At 33.4% G+C, this 12,934-nt stretch overlaps 1 protein-coding gene and 1 long non-coding RNA gene across 2 annotated transcripts in view; one reads left to right on the forward strand and one right to left on the reverse strand.

Moving 5' to 3' along the window:
• LOC139090001 (probable G-protein coupled receptor B0563.6) overlaps positions 1-9,142 on the forward strand; it is a 50,730-nt gene extending 41,588 nt beyond the window's left edge. Inside the window, exons 4-10 of the mRNA XM_070639666.1 lie at positions 2,068-2,217; positions 2,280-2,373; positions 2,441-2,594; positions 3,110-3,296; positions 3,912-4,006; positions 4,563-4,715; positions 5,333-9,142. Coding sequence (XP_070495767.1) covers positions 2,068-2,217; positions 2,280-2,373; positions 2,441-2,594; positions 3,110-3,296; positions 3,912-4,006; positions 4,563-4,715; positions 5,333-5,452 — 953 coding nt within the window. The 3' untranslated portion in view covers positions 5,453-9,142. The remainder of the gene's footprint in view (positions 1-2,067; positions 2,218-2,279; positions 2,374-2,440; positions 2,595-3,109; positions 3,297-3,911; positions 4,007-4,562; positions 4,716-5,332) is intronic.
• Positions 9,143-9,289: 147 nt separating this feature from the next.
• On the reverse strand, positions 9,290-10,118 carry LOC139089999 (uncharacterized). Its single transcript, XR_011544345.1, has 2 exons — positions 9,773-10,118; positions 9,290-9,714 (listed from the first exon to the last, which is right to left on the reverse strand). It is a non-coding gene; the product is annotated as an uncharacterized lncRNA (long non-coding RNA).
• Positions 10,119-12,934: the final 2,816 nt, after the last annotated feature.

Genomic DNA, 12,934 nt, shown 5'->3' on the forward strand with positions numbered 1-12,934 from the left:
GTTGATGGATATTTGTTTGGGAGTTTTCAGGGTGAGGAGACTTTGTGGATGTTTGGTAGCTGTCCTGTGCCTTTCTATGCTATCTTTACCTACCTTTGTAAGGATTTTGATCCGAGATTCACAATTACTATAATTTGTAGGACTGATCTAGGTTATTATTAGTTCCTTAGCAATTGTGTATGTTAGCTCAATGCAGTCCATAGGAACTTACTTAATTACTTCGCTGGCCGTACAGATCAAGTGTGATTCATGGCCTCCCTCAGTCGGTTCTTGAAGCTGGCTCTATCGCTGGCTACCGCTTGCCTATTTCCAATTCCAAGTTCATAGGAACAGCACCTACAATTAGTTCATTCATTCTAAGCCTTTTGCCAATAAAATATACTATTGACTCTAGACCAGTGTTGCGCAACCTTTTATTTTTTGCACACCTTGCATCACACAGGTTGCCTATTTCTGCTCTAGACCTTAAACGTCAGTCCTCAACCCCTAAACCAGTCTGCGCACCTAGTTCATACCACAAAATTATTCAAAACTTCTCAAAAGTGCCCTTTCCTTGCACCATTTACTACTATATTCTAACTATCCATTCACATTTCATATGTTTTTCGTGTCAAAGTCCTTTTGTAATTCTCAATTTGATTTGTTTATTCATTTCCTACACTACCCTACAATTTGAACTATTAATGACAATATGTAGGTATGTGTAAAAATTGAATAGTATTATTATTTGACATAGAACATGTTGTTTGTATCATCGTACGTTGTAGATAGATAATATCATATAATTAGTGAAAAAATTCATAACAGCACGTTTCATGGAGTCTTGACAAAAGACAGAAACAGGAACGACAGATCTGTTTAACTTTATTACAAAATATCAATTTTAAACAAACACGGAAACAAAGACGTCGCATGAGCTTTTTGTTGTTTTCACGTTTTATGTTAGTGACGATGACAGAGAATTGCAGATATTCATTCAACCGTTAAAGCATTAAGCTCATAATGCGATACTAGGAAAAAAGAATTGTCACTGCTGAGTGAATCTGACTGGTGCACATTGTGATTAACTACAATCTGTAACTGCTGTGATTATCATTTAACATTTGATTCCATTTGTATCATTATCTGATGATATCAAAGATTTAATTAGTGGAAAGTAAGGCTGTTTATTGTTTGTGATGGCATTCAGGCTTATATCCGCTACTGATGCATGCTTATCAAGCTATAATATTTTGAAATTTAAGTCAGACTCCTTCCTGGATGACGTAAAGTTTAACAAAGAAAAAGTCATTTCTAAGCTGTTTGCCTTCCGAGCTTGATCATGTCGTGGGTAGTATCTAGACTCTGTCAATAGTAGATCTGCTCAAATCCCATAAAGGGCCTCAAATACAGTTTAAACATTCGCATTTCCTTATTTTGAATATGTACCATAAATGAGGCAATCTCTTCAAACCTTTCGAAGTACATCCAATTTACCCCAAACACCTCCACATCCTTTTGAAGTAAAACTCAAAAGTGCAAAAGAATCGCACGTTGTTTTCAATTTTCTGCTTGCTTTATCTTACTTATCATCATGACTTTTCCATCCATTCCAAACACGACGTTAGAAAGTTCTAAAAATAAAATTCCTCAAATTTTTTGATGTCGTCGGGAAATTTTTCACACGCAAAACAGACAATCATGAACGTAATTACGTTACGAACTTGACTGTCTCTTTTATATAAATGATGATATTGTTATTAATATAAAAATGTAAAAATATGTTCAAAGTCATTCAACATTGGAAAAATATTTCATAAACATATTCATCAAATTCATTCGTCAGTCACATAATAACTAGACCTGTTGCATTTAGAAATGAATTTCATAAGAAACTTACGGGAAAATAACGAATAAATGAAAATTGAAGCTTTTAATCTAAAGCTCAAGCAAAGACACATCAAAAGCTTCCTCAAAAGCTTTCATGAAAAAAATTTTATGAAAAAATTCTCACAAAAGCTTTTACTATGAAAGCTTTATACAAAAGATTATATTAAAGCTCAATATTTACTCATTTATTTTCTACAGGATATTCAGGATCTGCGCTCTTAGCTATAATATTAGCAATACCGTTTGGTCGAAGACTTTTAACACAAGAAGATTACGGAAGATGGGAGAACTTGGGTGAAGCTTTCTATACGGCACATTTAGAGCTTTTTCTCGGAAATGCTTGCCTTGGTGAGTATTGAAAAAATTTGTTAAATTTTCAAATTATTTTAACAATTCATTTTTAATTTTAGGTGTTGGAGTTCTTATGCTTCTTGTATTGACCATTGAACGATATGTTAGTGTATGCCATCCGACACACATGCGACCTGCTCTTGGTGAACCTACGTATGAATAATCGACATGATTTGAATTAATAGACAGCTTCTCTAAAATTCCAATTTATTTTATTTAGATTGACTGTGATCTTGATTCCAATAGTAACATTTATCATTTATTTGCCGAGTTTATTCCGCTATGAAGTTGTTAAATGTGTCTTATCCACTGATGGATCAATTACGTATTTTAAGCGCAATAATGTCGAGTTTCTAAACTCAATGTTTTATTCGGTAAGTTGGATTTTATGGGATGAATGTTAATTAAGGGTTGTTTAGATATTACCTGATATGTATGGAAGGGGAGGAGACTGAGTCGCAGTCCCGAGTGGCACAAAGCGACGAACAGCAATCCCGGGCGGCACAATGCGAAGAATTGCGGATTTCGCAATAAATGTGGCTCGAAATCAGCCAGTATGATGCCGTTATGACAACTTCCTGTTCTACCGTAAATACGGTGCCTGACGAAGCCCTAACAAGTATGTTGTGCTGCTCGGGAATGTAAAATTAAACATTTTTAATGGCCTTATACAATTCCATAAATATTTCCAACAATAAAGCACATGAAGCCTAATAAACTGTAAAACTTGCAATTACACAAAAAGTATTTTTACCACAGAAAGATGTAAATTTAATGAGACTCTAAAAGTAGAGCAGGAAATGAACAGAACTTTACAAACTCTTACACAACTGCCGATATAAATCATATATAAAACTTTGAATTAATTATCACATCATTTATCACACAGGTGTACAAAGTAATATTGGAGATAGTATTTAAATTAATGCCAACAGTGCTCATAGCATACTTCAATGTGCGTATCATGATTGTCTATCGTCAAACATGTAATAAACGAAGACGAATGACGTTATCACATACGAAGGATGATGATTCGAGAAAATTTGCGGAGGAGAGAAGATTAATGTTCTTGTTAGGTTAGATATATGTGAATTAGATTTTATGTCGATATATTTTCATTGCCTTATTTCCTTACACTTGGATCCTTTTGCGTATATGCTTTGATTCTGAATGATAATAGATGCACACGTGGTTGGAGTATACTCTCTGTTTCATTTGGTTAATGGATGTGGATGAGTTGGGATGGATTATTGTTAAGGAGGAATCATTGATTTATGCAGTGGTGGACAATCTGTGGGCTGCGGCACGCAAATGTGTCTATCAATATTTTGAAATACCATGAACCTCATGTTGTGTTCGATTTCGGTAGTGGCTTACCACCAAAGTTGGCCGAGACACAAAAAAAGTTGTGCACCACTGGATAAATGTCTATATATAAATACATTTGAATGATCTGCTAAGATAATTGCTGATACTTCATTTTGTGAGTTCCTGGTCTTAATTTTTCAGTTTCCTTTAACATCAGAGTTGATATCCGTGATGCATTTGTGACTGCAAAGCAAACTATTCTATGTACTCAAAGCATATACCTTACATTTCCCAATTGAACCCCACCATCATAAAATATAGACCATCTGCCCAAACTACCAATCAGATAAAAACAATTTTCATTTCTATTACCATAAATTTAGGTAGCACCTCATTACTGTTCCTTGTTTGTGTTTCACCAATGGTAATTCTTCATGTCACACTGTCCGAGGAAAATCTCTCGAGTTTTTCTTATCAAGTAAGTTTCATCATCATCATTAAGAATTCATTTTCATTATTAGGTATACATTTCCATTTTTTATGATTGTGACGTGTCGATTGTGTAAGCTTATTGCTGGTAATTAATGATTATCGTAAAGGAATTGACTTAATAAAGTGAAATTGTAAATATAATGAGGTTTTCGTTTCCGAGGTTTGTAATGCTGATAATTTTGCAGTCAAAAAATATGGTTGCTGTGATAAGAATGAGAATGTGACATTTAGGGTTGAAAAATCGATTCCAACAAGAATTTGATTCAAAATTAATCAAATTTAAAATTCTGAATTTTTCACATTCTCAAGTTTGTTTTGTCAAGCAATCAACAATTCCTAAACAAACAGCCAAAATAATTCAATAAAATGCTCGTCAGTCATGCAAAGCACAGAAACAACTAATTTCACAATCATATCAAGAGTCCAAAATCACCAACATACAGCAATTTACATAAAATTGTGATAAATTTATGTTAATAACCCATTAATGTCTTCCTCTCTTTCTTTTCCTCCATCGACCATACTTTATGTTCTCTTGATAGGTTTTTCGTGCACTAGCAAATGTTATGGAGCTCACAAACTATTCAATAACATTCTACATCTACTGCTTATTTAGCGAGGACTTTCGTAACACTTTAATACGTACGATGAAATGGCCATGGTTTAATGATAAGACTAGTATTAAGCGCACTGATGTAAGTATTTTTTCGAATTTTATTTTGTATGGAGTATCCGGTTAAGTTAGCTGATGTGACTCGGTTGCGGAGTGCCTTTCACTTCATAAAAAAAAAACACAAATCGATACGGTGACCACGTGTTTGAGAATTTGACAAAGGAAGTTATGAACTTGTCTCTTTTTTGAATCTAATCTAAAGGAAATGCAGCTTACACAGTTTGATTGCAGGCGAAGGACAGTGGTGTCGTCGAGGATATTGTTTTGATCTAGTTGGTGTCAATAAGTCTCGGTAGTCTTGGGAGCCCTTGTAGTGTAAGATTGTTAGCTGAGCTAAAGTGCCGGAGGAGCTTAATAAATGGTTGTTGGTAGCTACAAGTCGAAGATTAGGTTCAATTCCTATCGAACTATGTACAATCTTCTATCCATCGACAGTTTAAAACATCTATATCTATTTATAGGAAATAATTTAAATCAACAGCACCAAAACTCTTATTATGGAAATGAAAAATCAGATTTCCAATTTCACAGTAAAATCCTGTGTGTTCCATTGAGCACTCCCAAACAAAACTAATTTAAATAACAATGTAAAATTTATTCATTTTCTCTATATCCTATTCTCTCTCTCTATTCACTTAGTTCCGATTGACAACAACGCAGCCGATTATAACACAACACAAAATCCCAATAACCCAACAATTTCCACAACACAGTACGTCGGGGTTTGTAACGGGAAATGGTAGATCAAGTAGCATTTGATGTCCTTTGCTAGCAACGTATAGCCATGAAATGTCAGCTGTGTAAATAGACAATTTGGAAAAGTGTGAGGCACAACAACACGATACTGCAAGATATAACTGTGTTCAAAATGGAACTAAAGCTTATGATTTCATTAAAAGAATCAAAAATAATTCAGAATTCTTCTGACCAAAAGCTGAACTAGCCTAATTTTACGTCAAGAGAAGCTTGTTATGAGTGTCACATCCCTTTACCACCTTTTAACACATACAAAAATTCGTCATAAATTTTGAAAATATAAAGCATTTGGAATGAGATAATTTAACAACTTTCATATAGTTCTGATAACAAACATTTATTGTTGATTTATGGACTGCTATGGGAATTGGATAGAATGTGAAAAAAATATATTTCTCTATATATGTTTTCGGACTTTAATCATGATATATTGATTTCGGTGTAGAGAAAGTTTTTTTAAGGCATAAAAAGTGCAAATGGGGAATTTAATTTGGGAATTTTTAAAAACATGCAGGAGAATATGTTGCTGTTCAGGTAGGCGTGATAGTCGCGGTTTGTGGAATATATGAAGATTTTTTTTTGTGATTTCAACTAGTTTTGAGCAGGATCTTTATTGAATTTTGAGGAAATTGAAGTACATATTTGGTCTTTTGTTGCCTGTGATAAGTTATTAATGTATTTTTACATCCATAGACCATGCTGACTTATTTGAATGGCTAGGGCGCATGTAGGTCCAGTGCTGCAGGGGAAGAGCGTCTAATGTCGGCTCTATCTTGCGAGAACTTCTGAATGTGATGATTCTGATTACGAGTTCAGAGGGCAGCTAAATCTGATATAAACATCTGGGGAGCATCAAATGTTCATTTTTGAAAAATAAAATCATTATTTTTGTAGTATGATAAGTGAAGTGGCTCCTCAAACTTATGATTTCTTATAATTTTAAAAGTTGAGAAATCAAGGAGCAATGTGACACTTGGCTCGTGATGACAAAGTATTTTAAAATTCAAACCCTGAAATTTTTATGATTTCAATTCCTGATCATTACTCGAGCGACACAAAGTATATAAAGCCTATAAAATAGGATCCATATGGAGTTCATAAGTACTTTGAGCTCCATGCCCCGAGTAGACAAAAAACCGCTAGAACTAGTTATAAACTAGACATTGACTTGCCTTTAACTAATTAAGACGTATTGTTGACTATAAATGAAGCCTATAATACGTCATGACTATGTCGCTTGAGTTTGATACAGTTTTACCCTAAGACCCAATCTTGATACACAAAAACCTTGCTAAAACCAGGAGGCCAATTCCAAAATTCCGTTTTTCAGAATCTAAATCCTTAAAACTCTTGTAAAGTCTCCTAATCCTTTGAAAAATCTATAAATCTTTTAAAGAACCTCCCAATCTTTTGACCATAAAGCATCTCCAAAACTTGATATAATAATAAACAAATAGGAAAGGTCTTTGTGTAATGTGCAACAAAAAATAGTGAATAGATATAAATTGAATAAAATAATATGCCTAAAAAGATAATATTAACTATACAACAAAAAGTACCTTCAACGAGAACTGCCAGTCTATATTTTGTTGATAATGCGTAAAGATTCCTTCAACAAGGAAGTCGGAATGGGGATAACAAGTGAGAAATAGTAATGTATGTTTCAGAAATAAAAGTATAATAATGCTAATTTGATTACTGAATAAAATTTACATACATGAATGTGTAGCATGCGACAAGTTTAAAAGTTTGTTGTTTCTATAGAGTCGTAAGGAACATGAATAATATAAAAAATTGTGTGCAATTAATTGGAATGTTATTTGCCTTCAAGTTCTATGTAAATATTGCATTGTGTTAGAAGGCACTGCTCATTGGTACATACAAAAATCACTGTATGTACATATTGCTGTTGTAATTGAAGTGTCTCGAAAAGGTGAACTAGCAAATTGGTATGCCTCGTTTATTGTTAATGTACTCATACAATTTTAAATTGTAGATTTGAGATGAATAAGGTCTGTAAAGGAAATGTTATTTAAGTGGTAAAGTGCTCATTATTGTATTAATTAGAACAGATTTAGAGCGTTCACATATACAACATACTTATGCATTAAATTCCATTCATTGAGTCTTTTTTTCACGTAACTTTATCACATTTGAAATGATTCTTTTGTAAAAATTATACAAAAAAATATTTTAAATGTTTAAAACACCTGCCAATAATGTATGACATGAGAATCCGATCAGCACATACTAAAATGTTCCCACCTCGTTGCTTTGGTGCCGATTCATTTCAATATGTGCCGATCGGGGAAGTTATGATGAAAATGAGTAATTGATTTTAATGGAATTGCATATATTCTTTTTTTGACAAATGTGATATCTTATGACATTGAATGTTTCGAGAATGTAAATTATGATTAGATGAATAGAATATACACGCAACGAGGCGGGAAATATTTAGAAAAAATGCGTTTTAATTATATTATAAAGAAGATGGAGATGAATTTTTTGTGAGGAATGGAGTTAAATGATAGATTTTTGTGATTAGTTCCAATTCATTCGTTGTGAATCGTAAAGTCCATAGATACATAGATGTTAATCGATACTAAGTCTGGCAGCAGGTAGATGAGACTCAGACATTGCGGATAATTTAAACTAAATCCGAAACCAAGTTAGTCACGTCGACCTGTTTTCGAACGACTTGTGATATTCAAGATGGTTACGTCCTTCATGAGGTACCTATCAAATTTTCCAAAACTTAATTAGAATAATGAAGGCTTTACTCGTAATAATTCAAGATTTTCTAAGTAAGGGTTCAGCATGTCTCAATTTCATCTGATCCTAGAGGTCGAGAATCCTTAATTCTAAAATAAATCAAAAGACGCTTCAAATTGACAGTTGAAACCTTAAAATTTCTATCCTGATTGTTTAGCTGGCGCTCTAAGAGCTTAATTTAGACTTTTATGCTCATATCCCGGAACATGATTCAATTGACAGTAGATCATCTAGGGATATCTTAAAAAGTTATACACTAGTCAGTCGGTTTCCTTAATCTTTAATAATCATCTAAAACATCAGATTCAGGATTTTTACTTGTATATTTTGACAGTAGCTAATTCGAGCACCGAGCAACAATGTTAGCTGATGCTTTACAGGTGCTTTACTTGTTTGTTAGCAGAAGAAGAACTCAACTCAAAAATTCATGCATTTACCTTCATTCCTCATAAAAATTGATAAAAACCAATGTTTAATACTTAACTAGAAAATTTTGAAAATTTAAAAAGTTTTTTGACTTTAGTGAAATTTGAAAAGAAAGAAAAAGGACTGAATAGTTAAGGTGTACGCAATAAACATTTATCATTTCTATCTGCTGTAGATATTCACTGTTCATATTTCGATAATAATAACTTAATATTGTCATTTTTTCCTAGAGTATGTCACTAATTAAACCAATAAGGTTTCCAAAATAAAGCTCAACACGTTCCAAGAGATCATCAAGTAAATAATATTATACAGATACATTCACATGTCTTTGACAATATATTCCAATATATTTAATTAAATCCACATCATTTGCACCTTGAATTATTGAGTCCTTTTTACTAATACGTGACTAGATTTTATGAGAGTAAAAAAAAATATTGAAAAAGTACCTATTAATATATACTATGCATAATTAAATAAATTACAATACATTACATATTTGAAGTAGATAATATCTATAGATACAAAAGAGATTAATAAAAAATGTATTACGATTGATGATCTTCTTTATGATAAAAAACAAAGTTTAATTTTCAAAATTAATAAAAACAGAAAAATTCAAAAAATAAAAGAAAATTTAAATGATTTAAATTTGGTGTTCCTTTATTGAGTTTCAGCAGTATAAATTCAGTTTCAGGACACAATCCCGAGCGGCAAACGCGTCAGTAGACTCGTCAATTGACACAGCTATCAGTAGACATAACCGTCAATAGACATACTCGTCAGTGGACACGGCCATCAGTAGACACACCCGTCAGTAGACACACCCGTCAGCAGACATATCCGTCAGTAAACACACCCTTACTGACGGGTATGTCACTCTCGTCAGGAAACATACCGGTCAATAGACTCAACCCTCAAAATCAGTCGTCATGGTGCCATCAAGGCAACTTTTCGTCTTACCTTCAATGTGGGGACATAGCAATATCCTAGCGAACACATTGTGCCGTTCGGGAAATTTTGTGAATTCCAGAGTATCCAATAAAATCGATAATCTTAGTCTAAAACAGGTCTGAAGCTAAAAAAACTGGAATTTTAAATAAAATAAATCTAACATACCCGAGCAGCACAAAGTAGTTGAAAGGTTGTCGAGCTGATAACAAATAGCTGTTCCATTTTGACGGCGAAACTTGCTGTTCCATTTTGACCTCTAACAGATAAAATGACTGCTTTTAGGTACCGTAGTGATTTTTCTGTCCCATAAAATCATGCTCCTTGTCGGTAAGTGCTTACCGCAACGTACCGTCTGGAAAAGTACAAAAATCCTTATCTCCAAATTAATTTCAACTGTTTTTATTAAGCCAATGAATCATCTCCCAAAACATCAACTCATTATCAAGACATAACTAACCAATTAACAATTTATGTCAACATTTTTCGCGGCTGATAGTCTCATAAACGTGTTACTGTAACAAACGGCGATTAAATAAGAGCAATGACTAATTAATCATGAGAATTAGTCAACAATCAAAAAAATTCAATAACTTTCATATCAGCACTTATTGTTTATCAGCATGTGATAAGTCTCGGCAGCTAAGATTCAATTGCAATTATTCATCCGATTTTTGGCAGGTTAGTCGATAAGAAAAGTAAAGTTTTATCGCATACTTAAATATACTTGAGGAACTAAAAAATTTGGTCAGTCTAAGTTTTGAGGTTTTACAGTCAAGAATCCAAAAAAAAAATAATCAAAATGAAATTCTTTGTTGCTCTTGTTGCATTCGTTGCTGCCTTCTCAGCAGTCAAATCAGAAGCAGGTCCAGTTCAAATCAGTGGAAATAATGTTGGAGATGTTGTCACAGTCGATGTCAACTTGAATGCCGTCGTTAGCAGCAACGTTGAAGCTAACATCGTCACAGCCCTCTTGGCTGCCTTGAACCAACAAGCTGTTATTGGCAATATTGATCTTCCAGAAGGTATCGCACCAACTGAAAACAAGGAAGAATTCACAGTCGTTGATAAAGTTCCAATGGGACTTCCAAACTTGAAGGATGTTAATGTTAAGGAATTGATTCAAAAGGTTAAGGAATTCAAGGTTACACCAGAACTCTTGGAAAAGCTTAAGGCACTCATGAAGAAAGAATAAGCTATAGATATTAGATGCAATTTTAAATCTTTGGTGCTGCTTAATGTTGAATAAAAATAATTTCGATTGATTTGAAATATTTATTTATTTTATAAGATTTGTGTTGTTTTATTCCAATTTATAAGTGTAAGTAGCAGTGATACAGCAAATCTTTTGAGGCTTAGAGTGAGTTTAATGACCAATATACCCTGATTCGATCTCTAATACTGATGAACAAAGGTTTAAGTGGTTAAATTGTGAATTTAATAATAGATAAAGAGCATGCTTGCTCTACTTAAATGTACCGACTGCCCTTTCATCTCTCAATACGTCCCTGGTAATTAAAAATTGTCAATATGTCACTCTCAACCTACTCAACCTGCCGGAACACATTTGCTGTATGATTCTCTACCAAAACCTTAATCATCTTCCAGACAAGACTATTACAGATTCCATACTCAATACTCCTTCATTTGTAGGTGGTGATGATCTCCCAATACTTCTAAATCCGTCTGATGATGAGCGACTACTCCAAAGATTATTAAATTCATTGCAAACTGTTCTCCATGTTCCTTTAACATCTATTGAATCTCTACTTTTTCTGCTAAAAATGTCCGAAAATTTTCCAGACAATCCCCTTGACTTAATTTTAGATACATTTGAATCTGAGTGCGATCTGTACATTCGCTGAGTATTTAAAAACTCAATTTCAACATCACTAGTTGCTTCATTGTTGCTATTCACTGTTTTCACTTCGCATTCAGTCTCTGTATCTTCATTTTCATTCAAGTCAATGATCTTACTTTCATAGTTGTTGTTCTGGTCACAATAATTTATTACAATTGTCACTTTATGCTTGTTATTCGATGACATTCTTCAGACTTTAATTGACTACTCAACTTTACTCTTTAAACATTTTAAGCAGCACTTTACACAAAAAATTCCAGCAATTCTTCCCGATTGAGAAACTAAAGCTTTGAACTTCACAAACTGCAGATGTAAAGTGATGCAAAAAAGGTATAAAAATAAATGCAACTCTCTTTAAAATTTATTCACGCGAGAAGATATAAAGCGGTTCTTTCACATCTTACGCAGTGCTGACGTATCTCTTTACTTCGTCGATTTCTCTCTGTCGCGTGACAAATTATTCATAAATAATAACTGATTATTCATCGATTTGCGTAGGTAGCTGTGGGAATCGTAGTGAAAGGTAGCAATAACGTATGAAGCATGCAATTCAGGTATGTATCTCAACCTAATATTGCATATTAACTGTTGCATATTTTCATAGACTTTAAGCGTGTTCATTAGTATACTAAATCAACAATTGAGCATACTCAATTTTGTGACCATGCCCCAAGTCTGTTCGGAATTTGGATTTACTCTTTCAGAAGTGGAAGTTGACTTTTCCATACACAATCCGAGTCGACTTTGAGGTCTGGACTTTGGTACATTCACAAGCATTACCCACTTCCCCCCGTCCTCTTCCTTCCAATAAATCCAAACAAATTCAGCCTTGACTACTTTTCATAATATTTATTACATGACTTATCAACCTAGATTAAGCACCTCAAAAAGATTTACACTATAAATAGTATTTCATACCTTATCCTATCAAAACTTATCATGCTGATAACATTTGTAGTTGTAAGTATGACAATTAATATTTTTTGGTAATCACTGTTGATACATTTGGTACTAAATAGTTACAGTATCTTTGGGACAAGCTGTAATTATCACCGCAATTTAGAAATAAAATTCTGCTTGCTGCTGTGCCAATGTTGCGTTTGTAATAAATATTGTAGATTACGTTACAGATGATGTGCAGCATTAGAGATTAACTTTATTGCTGCATTGGGATGGTCTGCAGATATTAAATTTCTATGCATAGAATTGTCATTGTTGTGTCTGAATCACATAAATATTGGAGTGAGTCTGGTTTTTTAACTGTACATTAAGGACTGGTCGGGCGACAATATGCTGACATTTGGAAGTTACTCGGAGCTCATACAAATAGGTTGCTCAAGTTATACAGCATCAAGTTATCAAAACCTTGACAAATAACCTTTAATATCACCATTAAGAACTGTGATGGATATTCTTTAAGATAATCAGAATAGCCATAAAATATATTTTAATTAAATGCCAACATCCTT

Source organism: Chironomus tepperi, unplaced genomic scaffold (genome assembly GCF_022539635.2).
Source record: "Chironomus tepperi strain 1889 unplaced genomic scaffold, CSIRO-AGI_Ctep_v1 contig_196, whole genome shotgun sequence".
In the NCBI taxonomy this organism is placed as follows: domain Eukaryota; kingdom Metazoa; phylum Arthropoda; class Insecta; order Diptera; family Chironomidae; genus Chironomus; species Chironomus tepperi.